This window comes from Anser cygnoides, unplaced genomic scaffold (genome assembly GCF_040182565.1).
Source record: "Anser cygnoides isolate HZ-2024a breed goose unplaced genomic scaffold, Taihu_goose_T2T_genome scaffold_44_1, whole genome shotgun sequence".
NCBI classification, from domain to species: domain Eukaryota; kingdom Metazoa; phylum Chordata; class Aves; order Anseriformes; family Anatidae; genus Anser; species Anser cygnoides.
Window position 1 is genome coordinate 1,026,048 of NW_027103068.1, and position 13,244 is coordinate 1,039,291.

A 13,244-nucleotide genomic window follows, 5' to 3' on the forward strand; every position below is an offset into this window, starting at 1 on the left:
TGGGGGCGGGGCCAAGGTGGTTTGGGGGCGTGGCCAAGTTGTTTAGGGGTGGGGCCCAGAGAGATCGGGGGCGTGGCCCTGAGTGGTTGGGGGCGTGGCCTGGGTGGTTGTGGGCGTGGCCCGGCGGCTTTGGGGGCGTGGCCGAGAGTTTGGGGGCGTGGCCAAGCTGGATTTGGTGCACACGGCCATGAGAGCTTGGGGGCGTGGCCATGAGAGTTGGGGGCGGGGCCAAATGGTTGGGGGCGTGGCCATGATGGTTGGGGGGCGTGGTCAGGATAATTTGGGGGCGTGGCCTGTGTGGTTTGGGGGCGTGGCCTGGGTGGTTTGGGGGCGTGGCCTGGGCAGATGGGGGCGTGGCCTGGGCAGATGGGGGCGTGGCCATGATGATGTGGGGCGGGGCCAGGGAGGTGGGGGCGGGGCCAGGGAGGTGGGGGCGGGGCCAGGGGGGTCAGGCTGTGTGGGGGAGGGGAGGCGGAAGCGGGCGAAGGCCGGGGGCTCCCCGGCCCCCCCCCAGGGCTCGAAGCCCCCGGCCTGGGCCAGGGCCTGGGCCCGCGCGCGGAAGGCCTGGAGCTGGGGGGGCGCAGGGTGGGCACGAACCTGGGGGGGGGGGGGGGGGGGGGGGGTCGGGGGGGGCACAGGAGTGACTCTGCCCCCCCCCCCCCCCCGTGGCCCCCCCCCCCCCCAGTGCCACACGTACGTGGGCAGCTCCACCAGCAGCGTGGCCCCCGGGGCCGCCAGCGCCAGCAGCTCGGGGGTCAGCTCCTCCAGGGACCTGGGGGGGGGCACGGGGGGTGAGTGACCCCCATAAACACCCCCGCAGCCCCCCCAGACACCCCCCTTTCCCCTCCACAACCCCCCAGACCCCTCCAGGACCCCCAGACTCCTCCAGGACCCCCTTTCCCCTCTCTGACCCTCCCAGACCCTTTCAGGACCCCCCAGACCCCCTCTTCCCCTCAATGACCCCTCCCATACCCCCGCCTTTATCCTCCATGACCCCCCAGACCCCCCTTCCCCTCCAGCCCCCCCCAGACCCCCATTTCCCTTCATGACCCCCCCCAAGACCCCCCCCCCAAGACCCCTCCCCCTTCCCCTACAGGACCCCCCCAGACCCCCCTTTCCCCTTCATGAGCCCTCCAGGACCACCCCAGACCCCCCCATTCCCCCCTTCCCCTCCAGGACCCCCCAGACTCCTCCAGGAGCCCCCAGACCTCCCCCAGACCCCCTTCCCCTCCAGGACCCCCCAGACCCCTCTAGGACCCCCCCAGACCCCCCCAGACCCCCCCTTCCCCTCCAGGACCCCCCAGACCCCTCCAGGACCCCCCAGACCCCCCCCTTCCCCTCCACGACCCCCCCCAGACCCCTCCAGGACCCCCCCCAGACCCCCCCCCAGACCCCCCCCCCCCTTCCCCTCCAGGACCCCCCAGACCCCTCCAGGACCCCCCCAGACCCCCCTTCCCCTCCACGACCCCCCAGACCCCTCCAGGAGCCCCCAGACCCCCCCATTCCCCCCTTCCCCTCCAGGACCCCCCAGACCCCTCTAGGACCACCCCCAGACCCCCCAGACCCCCCCCTTCCCCTCCAGGACCCCCAGACCCCTCCAGGACCCCCCCAGACCCCCCTTCCCCTCCACGACCCCCCCAGACCCCTCCAGGACCCCCCCAGACCCCCCCATTCCCCTCCAGGACCCCCCAGACCCCTCCAGGACCCCCCCAGACCCCCCCCTTCCCCTCCAGGACCCCCCCAGACCCCTCCAGGACCCCCCAGACCCCCCCCTTTCCCCCCCAGCCCCCCCAAATCCTCCCTTAACCTCACCTAGGACCCCCCCGACCCCCCCATTTGCCCCCCCCCCCCCCCCACATTTGCCCCCCCCCCACCTCCAGCCCAGCACCAGCACGTCGCAGCGCCGCTCCAGCCCGGCCCGGCGGGGGGGGCACCGGGCGCTACCGAGGGGCAGGAACCGGACCCGCACCGGCGACGGCACCACGGGGCCTGGGGGGGGGCATTTGGGGGGGGGGGTCACCGTGTGCGCGTAGAGGGGGGGGGGGGGTCACGGGGGGGGGGGGATTGGGACTCACCCAGGGGGGCTCTGGAGCTGTCGGTGTCGCCGGGGGGGCCCCATCGCTGCCTTCACCTCGGGGGGGGGCTCGTCTTCGTCCCCGGGGGGGGGCCCATCCTCATCTTCATCCCCGGGGGGGCGCCATCCTCATCCTCCCCCAGCGAGCAGCTCCCGCAGCAGCGCCGTCACGTTGGCCACCGAGATCTCCGTCGCCGTCTACGGGGGGGTTAAAAATCCCTAATCCCCGAATTATTGCCCCCCCCCCCCCAAAATATGGGGACCCCCCCCCCCCCACCTTCTCGGGGGCTCCGTTGCGGGTGCGCAGCAGCCGGGGGTCGTCGCTGGTGAGGCCGAAGGCGAGGAAGGGCCCGGCCACGACGTCGCCCCAGTAGCCCAGCTCGGCTCCTGGTTGCCCATCCTTTAATTTTTTTTTTTTGGGGGGGGGGGCTTATTAGGACCCCCCCCCCCCAAATCTTAGGACCCCCCCACGTCGGATACTCACGGGCCGGGCCAAGCGGCCGCTCTGCAGGGTGGGGTTGGGGATGTCGCCCCCCCCCCCGGGGGACGAAGGCGACGCCGCTCTCGCGCCAGCGCCCGAATTCGGCCGGGGACACGGTGGTGGCCTGGGGGGGGGGGGGGGGGCAGCAGCGTGACCCCCCCACGTCCAGTGACCCCCACTCCGGTGCAGCCCCGTTCGGAGGTCCCAATTCCCTCCCCCCCCCCGGTGTCTCCATGCCCCCCCCCATACCCTCGGTGCCCCCCCCCCCCCCCACCGGTACCTCCCTCCTGGTGATACGACCCCCCCCCCTCCCGGTGCCCCCCTCCCCGGTAACCCCCCCGACCCCGGTAACCCCCCCCCCCCCCGTGCCCCCCTTGAATACCCCCCCGTGAACCCCCCCTCCCGGTGCCCCCCCCCTCCCGGTAACCCCCCTTCGCCGGTGCCCCCCCCCCCCTTCCCGGTAACCCCCCCACCCCGGTCCCCCCTCCCCCCTCCATGACCCCCCCCGCCTGGTGCCCCCCCCCCTCCCGGTAACCCCCTCCGGTCCCCTCCCCCCGGTCTTCCCCCCCCTCGGTCCCGGTTCCCCCCCCCCTCCCTCGGTTCCCCCCCCCCCCCGGTCCCGTTAAACCCCCCCCCCCCCTCCCGGTCACCCACCCCCCTCCCGGTCTCCCGGTCCCGGTCCCTGTCCCCCCCCCCCCCACCTCGGTCACCTCCCCCCCTTCCCGTAACCCCCCCGGTCCCCCTGCCCCCCCTCCCAGTCCTCGGTTCCCCCCCTGGTCCCAGTAACTCCCCCCCCCCCCCCCCCGGTCCCGGTCCCGGTCCCGGTAACCAACCCCCCCACCCCTCCCGGTCCCGGTCCCCCACCTCCTCCCGGTGCCCCCCCCGTCCCAGTAACCCCCCCCATACCCCTCCCGGTCCCGGTAACCCCCCTCCTCCCGGTAACCCCCCCCCCCCAGCGGTCCCCCCCCCCGGTCCCGGTCCCCCCCCGCCTCCCGGTAACCCCCCCCCCTCCGGTCCCACCCCCAGTCCCAGTAACCCCCCCCACCCCTCCCGGTCCCGGTAACCCCCCCCTCCCGGTAACACCCCCCCCCACCTCCCGGTCCCGGTAAACCCCCCCCCTCCGGTCCCACCCCCAGTCCCAGTAACCCCCCCCACCCCTCCCGGTCCCGGTAACCCTCCCCCTCCCGGTAACCCCCCCGGTGTGTCCCCCCCCGGTGCCCCCCCCGTTACCCCCCGCTGGTGCAGCCCCATGCGCAGGTCCCAGTCCGCCAGCGCCTCCCGGGCGTCGTAGCGAGCCCCGTGCAGCCGCCGCAGGCGCCGCTCCCAGGCCGGGGGCTCCCGGTCCCGGTCCCGGTCCCCCCGGGGCTGCCCCCGCTGCCCCCAGCCCCTCAGCACCGCTTCCACCGCGTCCCGCTCCCGGCTCTGAAAACGCCGGGCTGGGACCCGTTACCGGTTACCGGTACCCCCCTCCCGGTACTCACCCCCCCTCCCGGTACCCCCCCCTCCCGCTACACCCCCGTCCCTCCCGGTACCTCCGTCCCATCCCGGTACCCGCCCCCGTCCCGGTACCCCCCCTCCCCTCCCGGTACTCCCCCCTCCCGGTACACCCCCCTTCCGGTAACCCCCCCCCCCTCCCGGTCCCGGTCCACCCCCCCCCAGCGGTCCCCCCTCCCGGTCCCGGTAACCCCCCCCCCCCTTCCCGGTACCCCTCCTCTCCCGGTACACCCCCCCGCTCTCCTCCCGGTACACACACGCCCCCCCTCCCGGTTCACCCCCGTCCCGGTACACCCCTCCCCCTCCCAGTACCTCCCCCTTTCCGGTACCCTCCCCCCTCCCGGTTCAACCCCCCCCGTCCCGGTACCCCCCCTCCCTCCCGGTACCCCCTCACCCCCTGTCCCGGTACCCCCCCCGTCCAAGTACACCCCCCCCCCGTCCCGGTACACCACCCCCCTCCCGGTACTCACCCCCTCCCCTCCCGGTACCCCCCTCCCGGTTCACCCCCCGTCCCGGTACACCCCCCCTGTCCCGTCCCGGTACCCCCCCGTCCCCATCCCGGTACACCCCTCCCGTCCCGGTACACCCTCCCCCCTTCCCGGTAGCCCCCCTGTTACAGTACCCCCTCCCGGTTCACCCCCCCCGTCCCGGTACACCACCCCCCTCCCGGTACCCCCCCCTCCCGGTACCCCCCCGTCCCGGTACACCTCCCCCTTCCCAGTAACCCCCCCGCCCCCTACCGGTACCCCCACCCCCGGTACACCCCCCGTCCCGTCCCGGTACCCCCCCCCCCCACCCCCCCCCACCCCCCCACCTTCATCAGCTCCACCTCGGCGGGGACCGGCCCGGTACCGGCCGTGAGCCACCGGCGGAGCCTCCCGGCGGCCCCCGTCAGGAGCTCGGCGGTGGCGGAGCGGAGGCGGCTGGAGCCCAGCAGCTCCAGCAGGGCGACGGCCCGGGCTGCGGTGGGGGAGGGCCCGGTTTACCGGGCAGGTCGTTATTTTTTGGGGGGGGCTCCCGGTACCGGCGTTACCTCGGTGCCCGGTGCAGCCTTCGGTGGCCAGGAGGAGGAAGAGGAGCTGCCGGGCCACGGCCTCGGGGCGCTGCTCGGCCACAAAGAGCTGCGGGGGGGGCCGGTAGGAGTGTGCCCCCCCCTCCCCTCCGGTAACCGGGATAACGGGGACCCCCCCCCCCCCGGGGCATTACGGTGAGGGTGCGGGGGGGCCCCGGCGGGCCCGAGCTGCCGTCCGGAGGAGGTGCCGCCCGTCCGCCGTGCCCACGAGCAGCGCCACGGCCTCGCCGTCGGTATCCGGGACTGCGAGGGGGGGGGTGGAAACGGGAGTCACCGGGGGGCTCCGGTAAAACCGGGAGCGGGGCCGGGGCCGGTGCTCACGGTGCTGGCGGAGGTCGAGGGCGGGGGACAGCCCCCACCAGCACGCCGTGCCCAGCCCCTCCGCCAAGCCGGCCGCCATGGCTGGAGCGCCCGGTACCGGGCAGGCCCCCCCCCCCCGCCGGTTCCGGTTCCGGTTCGGGCAGCGGGACCAATGGGAGAGCGAGAAAGGCGCCGGGGGCCCGCCCCCAGGCGTTGCGAGGGACGCGGTTTCCTTGGCAACGGTAACGGCGTGGGAGGCCACGCCCCCTAGCAACGGACACCGCGAGACCACGCCCCCTAACAACGGACACCGCGAGACCACGCCCCTTAGCAACGAACTGCACGTGGGACCACGCTCCCTAGCAACGGGCGGCGTGCTGGACCACGCCCCTAGCAACGAACTGCACGTGGGACCACGCCCCCTAGCAACGGGCGGCGCATGTGACCACGCCCCCTAGCAACGGGCGGCGTGCGAGACCACGCCCCCGCCGTGAGCCACGCCCCCTAGCAACGGGCGCTGCGTTGGCCCCGCCCCCTAGCAACGACCGATGCCCCGCCCCTCGGCGCTGCCCGGCGCTGCGGCGCTGATCCCCGGCGGGGCGTGACGTCACGCCGTCACAGCCTGACGTCACCGCCTGACGTCATCGCACCAAAAAAGGCGAAAAAAAAAAACCAAACCAAGCCCGAGACACGGCGAGGAGCCGATTTTTATTATCCACGGGGCGGGGGGACGTGGGGGGGGGGGTTGGGGGGGAAGGGGGTCCCAGGGGGGTCCCAGGGGGGTCCTGGGGGGGCTTTGGGGGGGGGTCCGGGGGTCCCGGGGGGTCCCGGGGGTCCCGAGGTCACCGGTCCATGGAGCTCTCCTCCGGGGGGTCTCGAAGCAGAGCTGCAGCAGCCGCTCGCAGAACTCCAGCTCCTCCTTAAAGGGGGGGGGACGGGATTTTCATGGGGGGAGGGGGATTTTTTGGGGGGGGTCGCTTGGCCCCCCCCCCCCCCCCCCCCAATTTTTGTGTGTCCCCCCCCAATAAATACCTGGAACTCCTCGCGGCCCTGCAGCAGGCGCCGGCGGTCCCGCAGCAGCTCCTCCAGCCCCAGGGCGGGGGCCCGGCACTCCCGCGCCCCCCGGGAAATCGGTGGCCAAGCTGGGGGGGGGGAGGAGCTCAGGGCCCCCCCCGCCCCCCCCCCCCCAAAAAAACCCCAGCGACCCCCCCCCCCCCCCCCAAAAAAACAACCCAGGGACCCCCCCCCAAAAAAAACCCCAAGGAACCCCCCCCAGGGACTCCCTCAGGCCCCCCAACCCCCCCATTGCCCCCCCCGCCCCCCAACCCCCCCATTGCCCCCCTTCCCCCCCCCATTGCCCCCCAGCCCCCTTATTGCCCCCCAGGCCCTCCTATGCCCCCCCAGCCCCCCTTATTGCCCCCCCAGCCCCCAATTGCCCTCCCCCGGTGCCCCCCCAGACACCCCATAACCCCTCCCACCCCCCCCAATTGCCCCCCTACTGCCCCCCACCCCCCCCAATTCCCCCCAGCCCCCCTTATTGCCCCCCCAGACCCCCCAATTGCCCCCCGGTGCCCCCCCCCAACCATGGGGACCCCAACCCCCCCCCCAATCCCCCCTTTACCACCTCCTCCTGCCCCCAGACCCCCTCATTCCCCCCCGCCCCCCATAAATCCCCCCCAACCCCCCCAATTACCCCCCCAGCCCCCTTTTTGCCCCCCCCATCCCCCCCAGCTGCCCCCCCCGGCGCCCCCCCCCCAAGCACCCTAACCCCCCCAACCCCCCCCAATCCCCCTTTACCACCTCCTCCTGCCCCCCAAACCCCCTCATTCCCCCCCCCCGCCCCCATAAATCCCCCCCAACCCCCCAATTCCCCCCAACCCCCCCCAAATTGCCCCCCCCCGTGCCCCCCCCCCCCCAGTTTTGCCCCCCCCCACCTGCAAAGCGCCCCCAGGGCGTGCTCGTGGGCCCCGTCGTGCTCCGTGCGCAGCAGGGCCACCAGCTGCGGCACCGTCCCCAGCCGGCACAGGGGCTCTGGGGGGGGGACACCATTTTTTTTGGGGGGGGGCACCGTTTTGGGGGGGCCACCATTTTTTTGGGGGGCCCACAGCATTATTTTAAAGGGGGGGGCCACGTGGGGGTCCCAGGGTGGGTTTTGGGGGGTTTCAAGCAGGGGTTGGGGGCCCTAGGGTGGGATTTGGGGTTTTGGGGGGGCTTTTTTTTGGGGGGGGGGGGGCTCGATGTGGCTTTGGGTTTTTGGGGGGGGGCACAGCATTATTTTAAAGGGGGGCACGTGGGGGTCCCAGGGTGCGTTTTGGGGGCTTTGCGCAGGGGTGGGGGGCCCTAGGGTGGGATTTGGGGTTGGGGGGGGCTTTTTTGGGGGGGGGGGGCTTGGGGGGGGCTCGATGTGGCTTTGGGGTTTTTTTTGGGGGGGGGCACAGCGTTATTTTAAAGGGGGGGGCACCTGGGGTCCCAGGGTGGGTTTCGGGGGCTTCGGGCAGGGGTTGGGGGCCCTAGGGTGGGATTTGAGGTTTGGGGGGGGGGCTTCTTTTTGGGGGGGGGGTGTTTTTTTGGGGGTGGGGGCTCGATGTAGCCTTGGGGCTTTTTTTTTTTTGGGGGGGGGGGGGGCACAGCGTTATTTTAAGGGGGGGGGCACCTGGGGGTCCCAGGGTGGGTTTTGGGGGGCTTCGCGCAGGGGTTGGGGGCCCTAGGGTGGGATTTGGGGTTTGGGGGGGGGGCTTTTTTTTTTTGGGGGGGGGGGGGTGTTTTTGGGGGGGGTGTGTTTTTTTGGGGGGGGGCTCACCTTTGAGGTGGGGGTGCTCGCGCAGCAGGCTGTGCAGCAGGAAGGCGGCGCGGGCGCGCAGGGGGGCTGGGGGCTCTGCAGGGCCCCCCCCAGCGCCTCCAGCCCCCAGGCTCTCGAACTGGGCCAGGCCCTCGGCTTGCGCCCGCACCAGGCCTGGGGGGGGGGGCAGAAATTAATTAGGGGGTAAAAAGGGTTAATTGGGGGGCTAAAGGGTTAATTGGGGGGGCTAAAGGGTTAATTGGGGGGCTAAAGGGTTAATTGGGGGGCTAAAGGGTTAATTGGGGGTAATGGGTTAACTGGGGGGGTTAAGAGATAATTGATGGCTAAAGCGTTAATTGGGAGGCTGAAGAGTTAATTAGGGGGTAAAGAGTTAATTGGGGGGACTAAAGCATTAATTGGGGGCTAAAGGACTAATTGGGGGGTTAAAAGCTTAATTGGGGGTGCTAAAGGGTTAATTTGGGGGGCTAAAGGATTAATTGGGGAGGCAAACGGCTAACGGGGGGGTTAAGGCTTAATTGGGGGGCTAAAGGGTTAACTAGGCGCTAAAGCGTTAATTAGAGGGATAAAGGAGTAATTGGGGGGTTAAGGGCTTAATTGGGGGATGAAGGAGTTAATTGGGGGGGTGAAGGGATTAATTGGGAGGTTAAAAAGTCAGTGGGGGTCCTAAAGGGTTAATGGGGCTGAGTAATGGGTTAATTAAGGAGCTAAAGGGCTAATTAGGGGCATAAAAAGAATTGGGGAGGTAAAGGGTTAATTGGGGAGATAAAAAGGGTTAATTGGGGGGCTGAAGGGCTAATGGGGGGGTAAAAAGGGCTAATTGGGGGGGTAAAAAGGGCTAATTGGGGTGCTGAAGAGGTAACTGGGGGCTAAAAGGTTAATTGGGGGGCTAAAAGATTAATTGGCGGTTAAGGATTAATTGGGTGATAAAAAGTTAATTAGGGTGGGTAAAAAGCTTAATTGCAGTGTTAAAGGCTAATTGTGGGGGCTGACGAGTTAACCGGGGGGTAGGGGGGCAGACACCCCCTACCCCCCCAACACTTTTAACCCTTTACTGCCCCCCAGCCCCCTCCCCTTTTTACCCCCCATCCAACCCCCCTTTTGCCCCCCTCCCCCTTTCCTCCCCCCTTTTGCCCCCCTTGTCCCCTCCCCCCGTTTTGCCCCCCCACCCCTTTTTACCCCCCTCCTTCCCCCTTTTGCCCCCCCTTTCCTCCCCCCTCCCCCATTCCTCCCCCTCCCCCCTTTTTCCCCGCTCCCCCCTTTTTGCCCCCCCTTTTACCCCCCTTTCCCCTCCCCTTTTACCCCCGTCCCCTTCCCCCCCATTTTGCCCCCCCACCCCTTTTTGCCCCCCTTTCCCCCCTCCTCCCCCTTTTTACCCCCTCCCCCTTTTTACCCCCCTCCCCCCCTTTTCCCCCCCTCCCCCCTTTTCCCCCCTCCCCCACTTCCTGCCCCCCCAATTCCCCCCCCCCTTTTTTTTTTTTTTACCCCCCTTTTTTTTTTTAACCCCCCCCACTCACAGGAGATGGCGAAGAGGGCGCGGGGGGGCACGCGGGGGTCGGGGTCCCCCCGCAGGCACCCCAGGAGGGCCGGGAGGGCCCCCAGGGCCAGCGCCCTCCCCTGCGCCCCCGGCAGATTTTGGGCGCACGCCCCCACCACGCGGGCGGCCCCCCCCCCGCAGGGGGGCCCAGGGGTGCCCCAGCAGCCCCAGCACCACCTCCAGGCCCCCCAGGGCGCAGAAATCTGCGGGGGGGGCAAAATGGGGGTGGTTCATTTGGGGGGGATGTATGGGGGCGCAGCGCCGTGCCTGCCCCCCTCTCCCCCCCCACGGGTTTTATTTATAGGAGCTTTGCTCCCCCCCCCAAATCCTCCCAGGATCCCCCCAAAGCCCCCCAAATCATCCCAGCCCCCCCAAGCCCCCCATGCCCAAATCCCCCCCAAATCCTCCCAGCCCCCCCCCCCAGCTCCCTACCTGCCCCCCAAGCCCCCCCCCCCAGGCCCCCCCAACCCCTCTCTCCAAGCCCCCCCCCCAGCCCCCTCCCCACCTCCTTCCCCCCCCCCCAGCCCCCAACCCCCTTCCAGCCCCCCCAACCCTCCCCCCCCCCAACCCACTTCCAGGCCCCCCGAAAGCCCCCAGCCCCCTTCCAACCCCCCCACCCCCCCCAAACCCCTCCCAGCCCCCCCCAACTCTCTCCCAGCCCCCTCTCAGCCCCCCCAACCCTCTCCCTGGTCCCCTCAACCCCCTTCCCAGCTCCCTTCCCACCCCGTTTACCCCCCCCCCAACCCCCTCCCAGCCCCCCCAATCCCCCCCAACCCACTTCCAGGCCCCCCAAACCCCTCCCAGGCTCTCCCCAAACCCCACAGCCCCCCCCCCAGGCCCTCCTCCCAGGCCCCCCCAACTCCCTCCCAGGCCCCTCCCAGCCCCCCAAACCCCCTCTCTGGTCCCCCCAAACCCCCTCCCAGCCCCCCTAATCCCCCCCAACCCACTTCCAGGCCCCCCGAAAGCCCCTAAACCCCCTTCCAACCCCCCAAACCCCCTCTCAGCCCCCCCAACCCCCTCTCTGGTCCCCCCAAACCCCCGTTCCAGCCCCCCAATCCCCCCAACCCACTTCCAGGCCCCCGAAAGCCCCGAAATCCCCTCCCAACCCCTTCCAGGCCCCCCAAACTCCCTCCCAGCCCCCCAATCCGCTTCCAGACCCCCCGAAAGCCCCCAAACCCCCTTCCAGCTCCTTTCCCATCCTTTACCACCCCCAAACGCCCTCCCAGGCCCCTCCCGGTCCCCCAACCCCCTCCCTGGTCCCCCCAAACCCCCTTCCAGCTCCCTTCCCATCCCCTTTACCACCCCAAACCCCCTCCCAGGCCCCTCCCGGTCCCCCAACCCCCTCCCTGGTCCCCCCAACCCCCCCCCCAGCCCCCCTCACCCACCCGTGGCGTTATCGAGGCTCTCGCACAGCTCCGCCAGCACCTCCAGGGCCTGCTCGTGAGCCCCGGTGTCTCCGGGCCCCCTCTCGGCCGCCTCCTCCCCGGGGCAGGGCCGGGCCAGGACCCCCAGGCAGCGCCGCAGCTCCTCCACCTCCTGCCCGGTGCCCCCCAGCGCCTCGGCCACCGCCGCCCGCAGCCACCGCTGCCTCTGCACGGCCCCGGGGGGGGGTCGGTTTTGAGGGGGGGTCCCCATAATCCCTTCATAACCTCCCCCATAACCCCCCCCGGCCCCCACTCACCTCCTCGCCCATCGGCTCCGGAGCCTCGGCCTGCGGCCCCGTGGCTGCCACCGCCATCTCCAGCAGCCCCTGAAGGTTCCGGGGGGCTCCCGGGGGCCCCCCGGCTCCGGTGTCCGCCATGGTCCTGGTGGGTGGGGTTAGGTCAGGGGACTCCTCAAACCCCCCCCCCCAAAGTCCCCCAACCCCCCCACCCAGGGACCCCCCAAACCCCCCCAGACCCCCTCGGGGACCCCCAAACCCCCCAGGGCCCCCAAAGCCACCCCAGGGCCCCCAAAAGGCCCCCAGGGCCCCCCTGCCTCTGGTTTCCCCCCCCAGGACCCCCTCAGGCCTCCGGTCTCTGCCATGGCCCTGATGGGTGGGGTTAGACCCAGAGACCCCCCCCCGAGGACACCTCGAAGCCCCCCAAAACCCCCCCAGACCCCCTCGGGGACCCCCTAAAGGTCCCCAAAGCCCCCCCCCAGACCCCCCAAAGCCCCCCAAGGATCCCCCAAAGCCCCCCAAGGATCCCCCAAAGCCCCCCCAAGGATCCCCCAAAGCCCCCCACGCTTCCAGTGACCCCAAGACCCCCCTCCAGTCTCCACCACAGCCTTGATGGGAGGGGTTAGGCCCAGAGACCCCCCCGGAGACCCCCTAAAGGCCCCCCAAAACCTTCTCAGGGTCCTCAACCCCCCCCCAAGGTCCCCCAAAGCCCCCCAAAACCCACCCGAGTGTTCCCCGGCCCCCCTCGCCTCCGGTGCCCCCCCGGCCCCCCCAGGACCTCTGGCCTCCACCATGGCCCTGATGAATGCGGTTAGGCCCGGGAACCCCCCGGGGACCCCCAAAGCCCCCCCAGCGTCCCCCAAACCCCCCAGGGCCCCCAAAACCCCCCAAGGTCCCCAACCCCCCCCCCCCCCCAGGGCCCCCAAAGCCTCCCGAGTACCCCCACCCTCCCCAAAGCCCCCCCAAGGGTCCCCAAAGCCCCCCAGGGATCCCCAAAGCTCCCCCGGTGTCCCCCCGCCCCCGGTGTCCCCCCCCGGGCCTCCCCCCCACCTCAGCGCCGCGCACACGCCCTGGGCGCCGCCATCTTGCCTGGGGGCGGGGCCAGCTGCGGGAGGGGGCGTGGCCAAGGCGGGGCGGGGGCGTGGCCAGCTGGGGGCGGGGCCGGCGCTACGGGAAGGGGGCGTGGCCAATCGGAAGGGGCGTGGCCATCTGGGGGAGGGGCGGGGCCAGCGCTGAGGGGATGGGGGCGTGGTCAGCCAGTGAGGGGCGTGGCTACCTGGTCAGGGGGCGTGGCCACATGGGGAGTGGGCGGGGCCGGCGCTGAGGGCGTGGCGAGGCCGGAGCGGCGGGGGCGTGGCCTTTCTCAGTCATTGTTTATCGTAGGGCCTACCGGAAAGGTCTCAGCGCGGAGCCCTCTGCCCGCGAGGGACGCGGGCGCTCGGTTGTTGCGAGCCCCATTGTGCTCCGGCGCTGCCGAGCGACAGCCAATAGGAGCGAGGGGCGGGCGCTCGAGGGGCCGAAGGAGCCAATGGAGGGGCTCGGTGGGCGGGGAGCTGGGATTGACGGCGCAGCCAACCAATGGGGAGCGAGCGGGCGGGGCGCGTGCCGAAGGGGGAGAGCCGCACGAAGAAGGCGGGAATGTAGTGATTGGCGTAGCTCTGGACCAATGGCGAGCTAGGGCGGTGCTTAGCGCTCCCCTCCTGACCAATGAGAAGCGGCACGCGCCCGCCCAGAGCGGGCCGGCTCCGCTCAACCAATAGGAACCGCGGGTACCACAGCGAGGGGCGGGCCGTCGAGCCGTGACGGACAGCACTGCCACCCAACGGACG

The 13,244-nt window shown here is 71.2% G+C and overlaps 2 protein-coding genes across 2 annotated transcripts; both read right to left on the reverse strand.

Annotated features, from left to right (window-relative positions):
* Window positions 1–428: 428 nt before the first annotated feature.
* On the reverse strand, window positions 429–6,066 carry LOC136789384 (dynein axonemal assembly factor 3-like). The gene is made up of 12 exons (XM_066989441.1): window positions 6,049–6,066; window positions 5,443–5,780; window positions 5,256–5,364; window positions 5,083–5,170; window positions 4,864–5,009; window positions 3,786–3,977; window positions 2,559–2,679; window positions 2,352–2,461; window positions 2,076–2,272; window positions 1,875–1,989; window positions 698–772; window positions 429–597 (listed from the first exon to the last, which is right to left on the reverse strand). Exons 1-9 carry the CDS (start codon window positions 6,064–6,066, stop codon window positions 2,204–2,206), a joined length of 1,191 nt encoding a protein of 396 aa, XP_066845542.1. The 3' UTR covers window positions 429–597; window positions 698–772; window positions 1,875–1,989; window positions 2,076–2,203.
* A 182-nt stretch (window positions 6,067–6,248) lies between these two features.
* Window positions 6,249–13,170, reverse strand: LOC136789385 (hsp70-binding protein 1-like). Its single transcript, XM_066989442.1, is given in 11 exon segments — window positions 6,249–6,290; window positions 6,293–6,340; window positions 6,454–6,544; window positions 6,546–6,563; window positions 7,356–7,452; window positions 8,222–8,374; window positions 8,712–8,731; window positions 9,736–9,958; window positions 11,141–11,345; window positions 11,437–11,560; window positions 12,692–13,170. Coding segments are annotated over 11 exon segments (1,101 nt in total). The 5' UTR covers window positions 12,787–13,170; the 3' UTR covers window positions 6,249–6,263.
* Between the last annotated feature and the right edge of the window lie 74 nt (window positions 13,171–13,244).

Coding starts and splice junctions, on each gene's coding strand:
- LOC136789384 (XM_066989441.1), bottom strand. Junction 5,171..5,255: donor GGCCCCCCCGCACCCTCACC/GTAATGCCCCGG, acceptor CCCCCCCCGCAG/CTCTTTGTGGCCGAGCAGCG. Junction 2,680..3,785: donor TGGGGCTGCACCAGCGGGGG/GTAACGGGGGGG, acceptor CCCCCCCCCCAG/GCCACCACCGTGTCCCCGGC.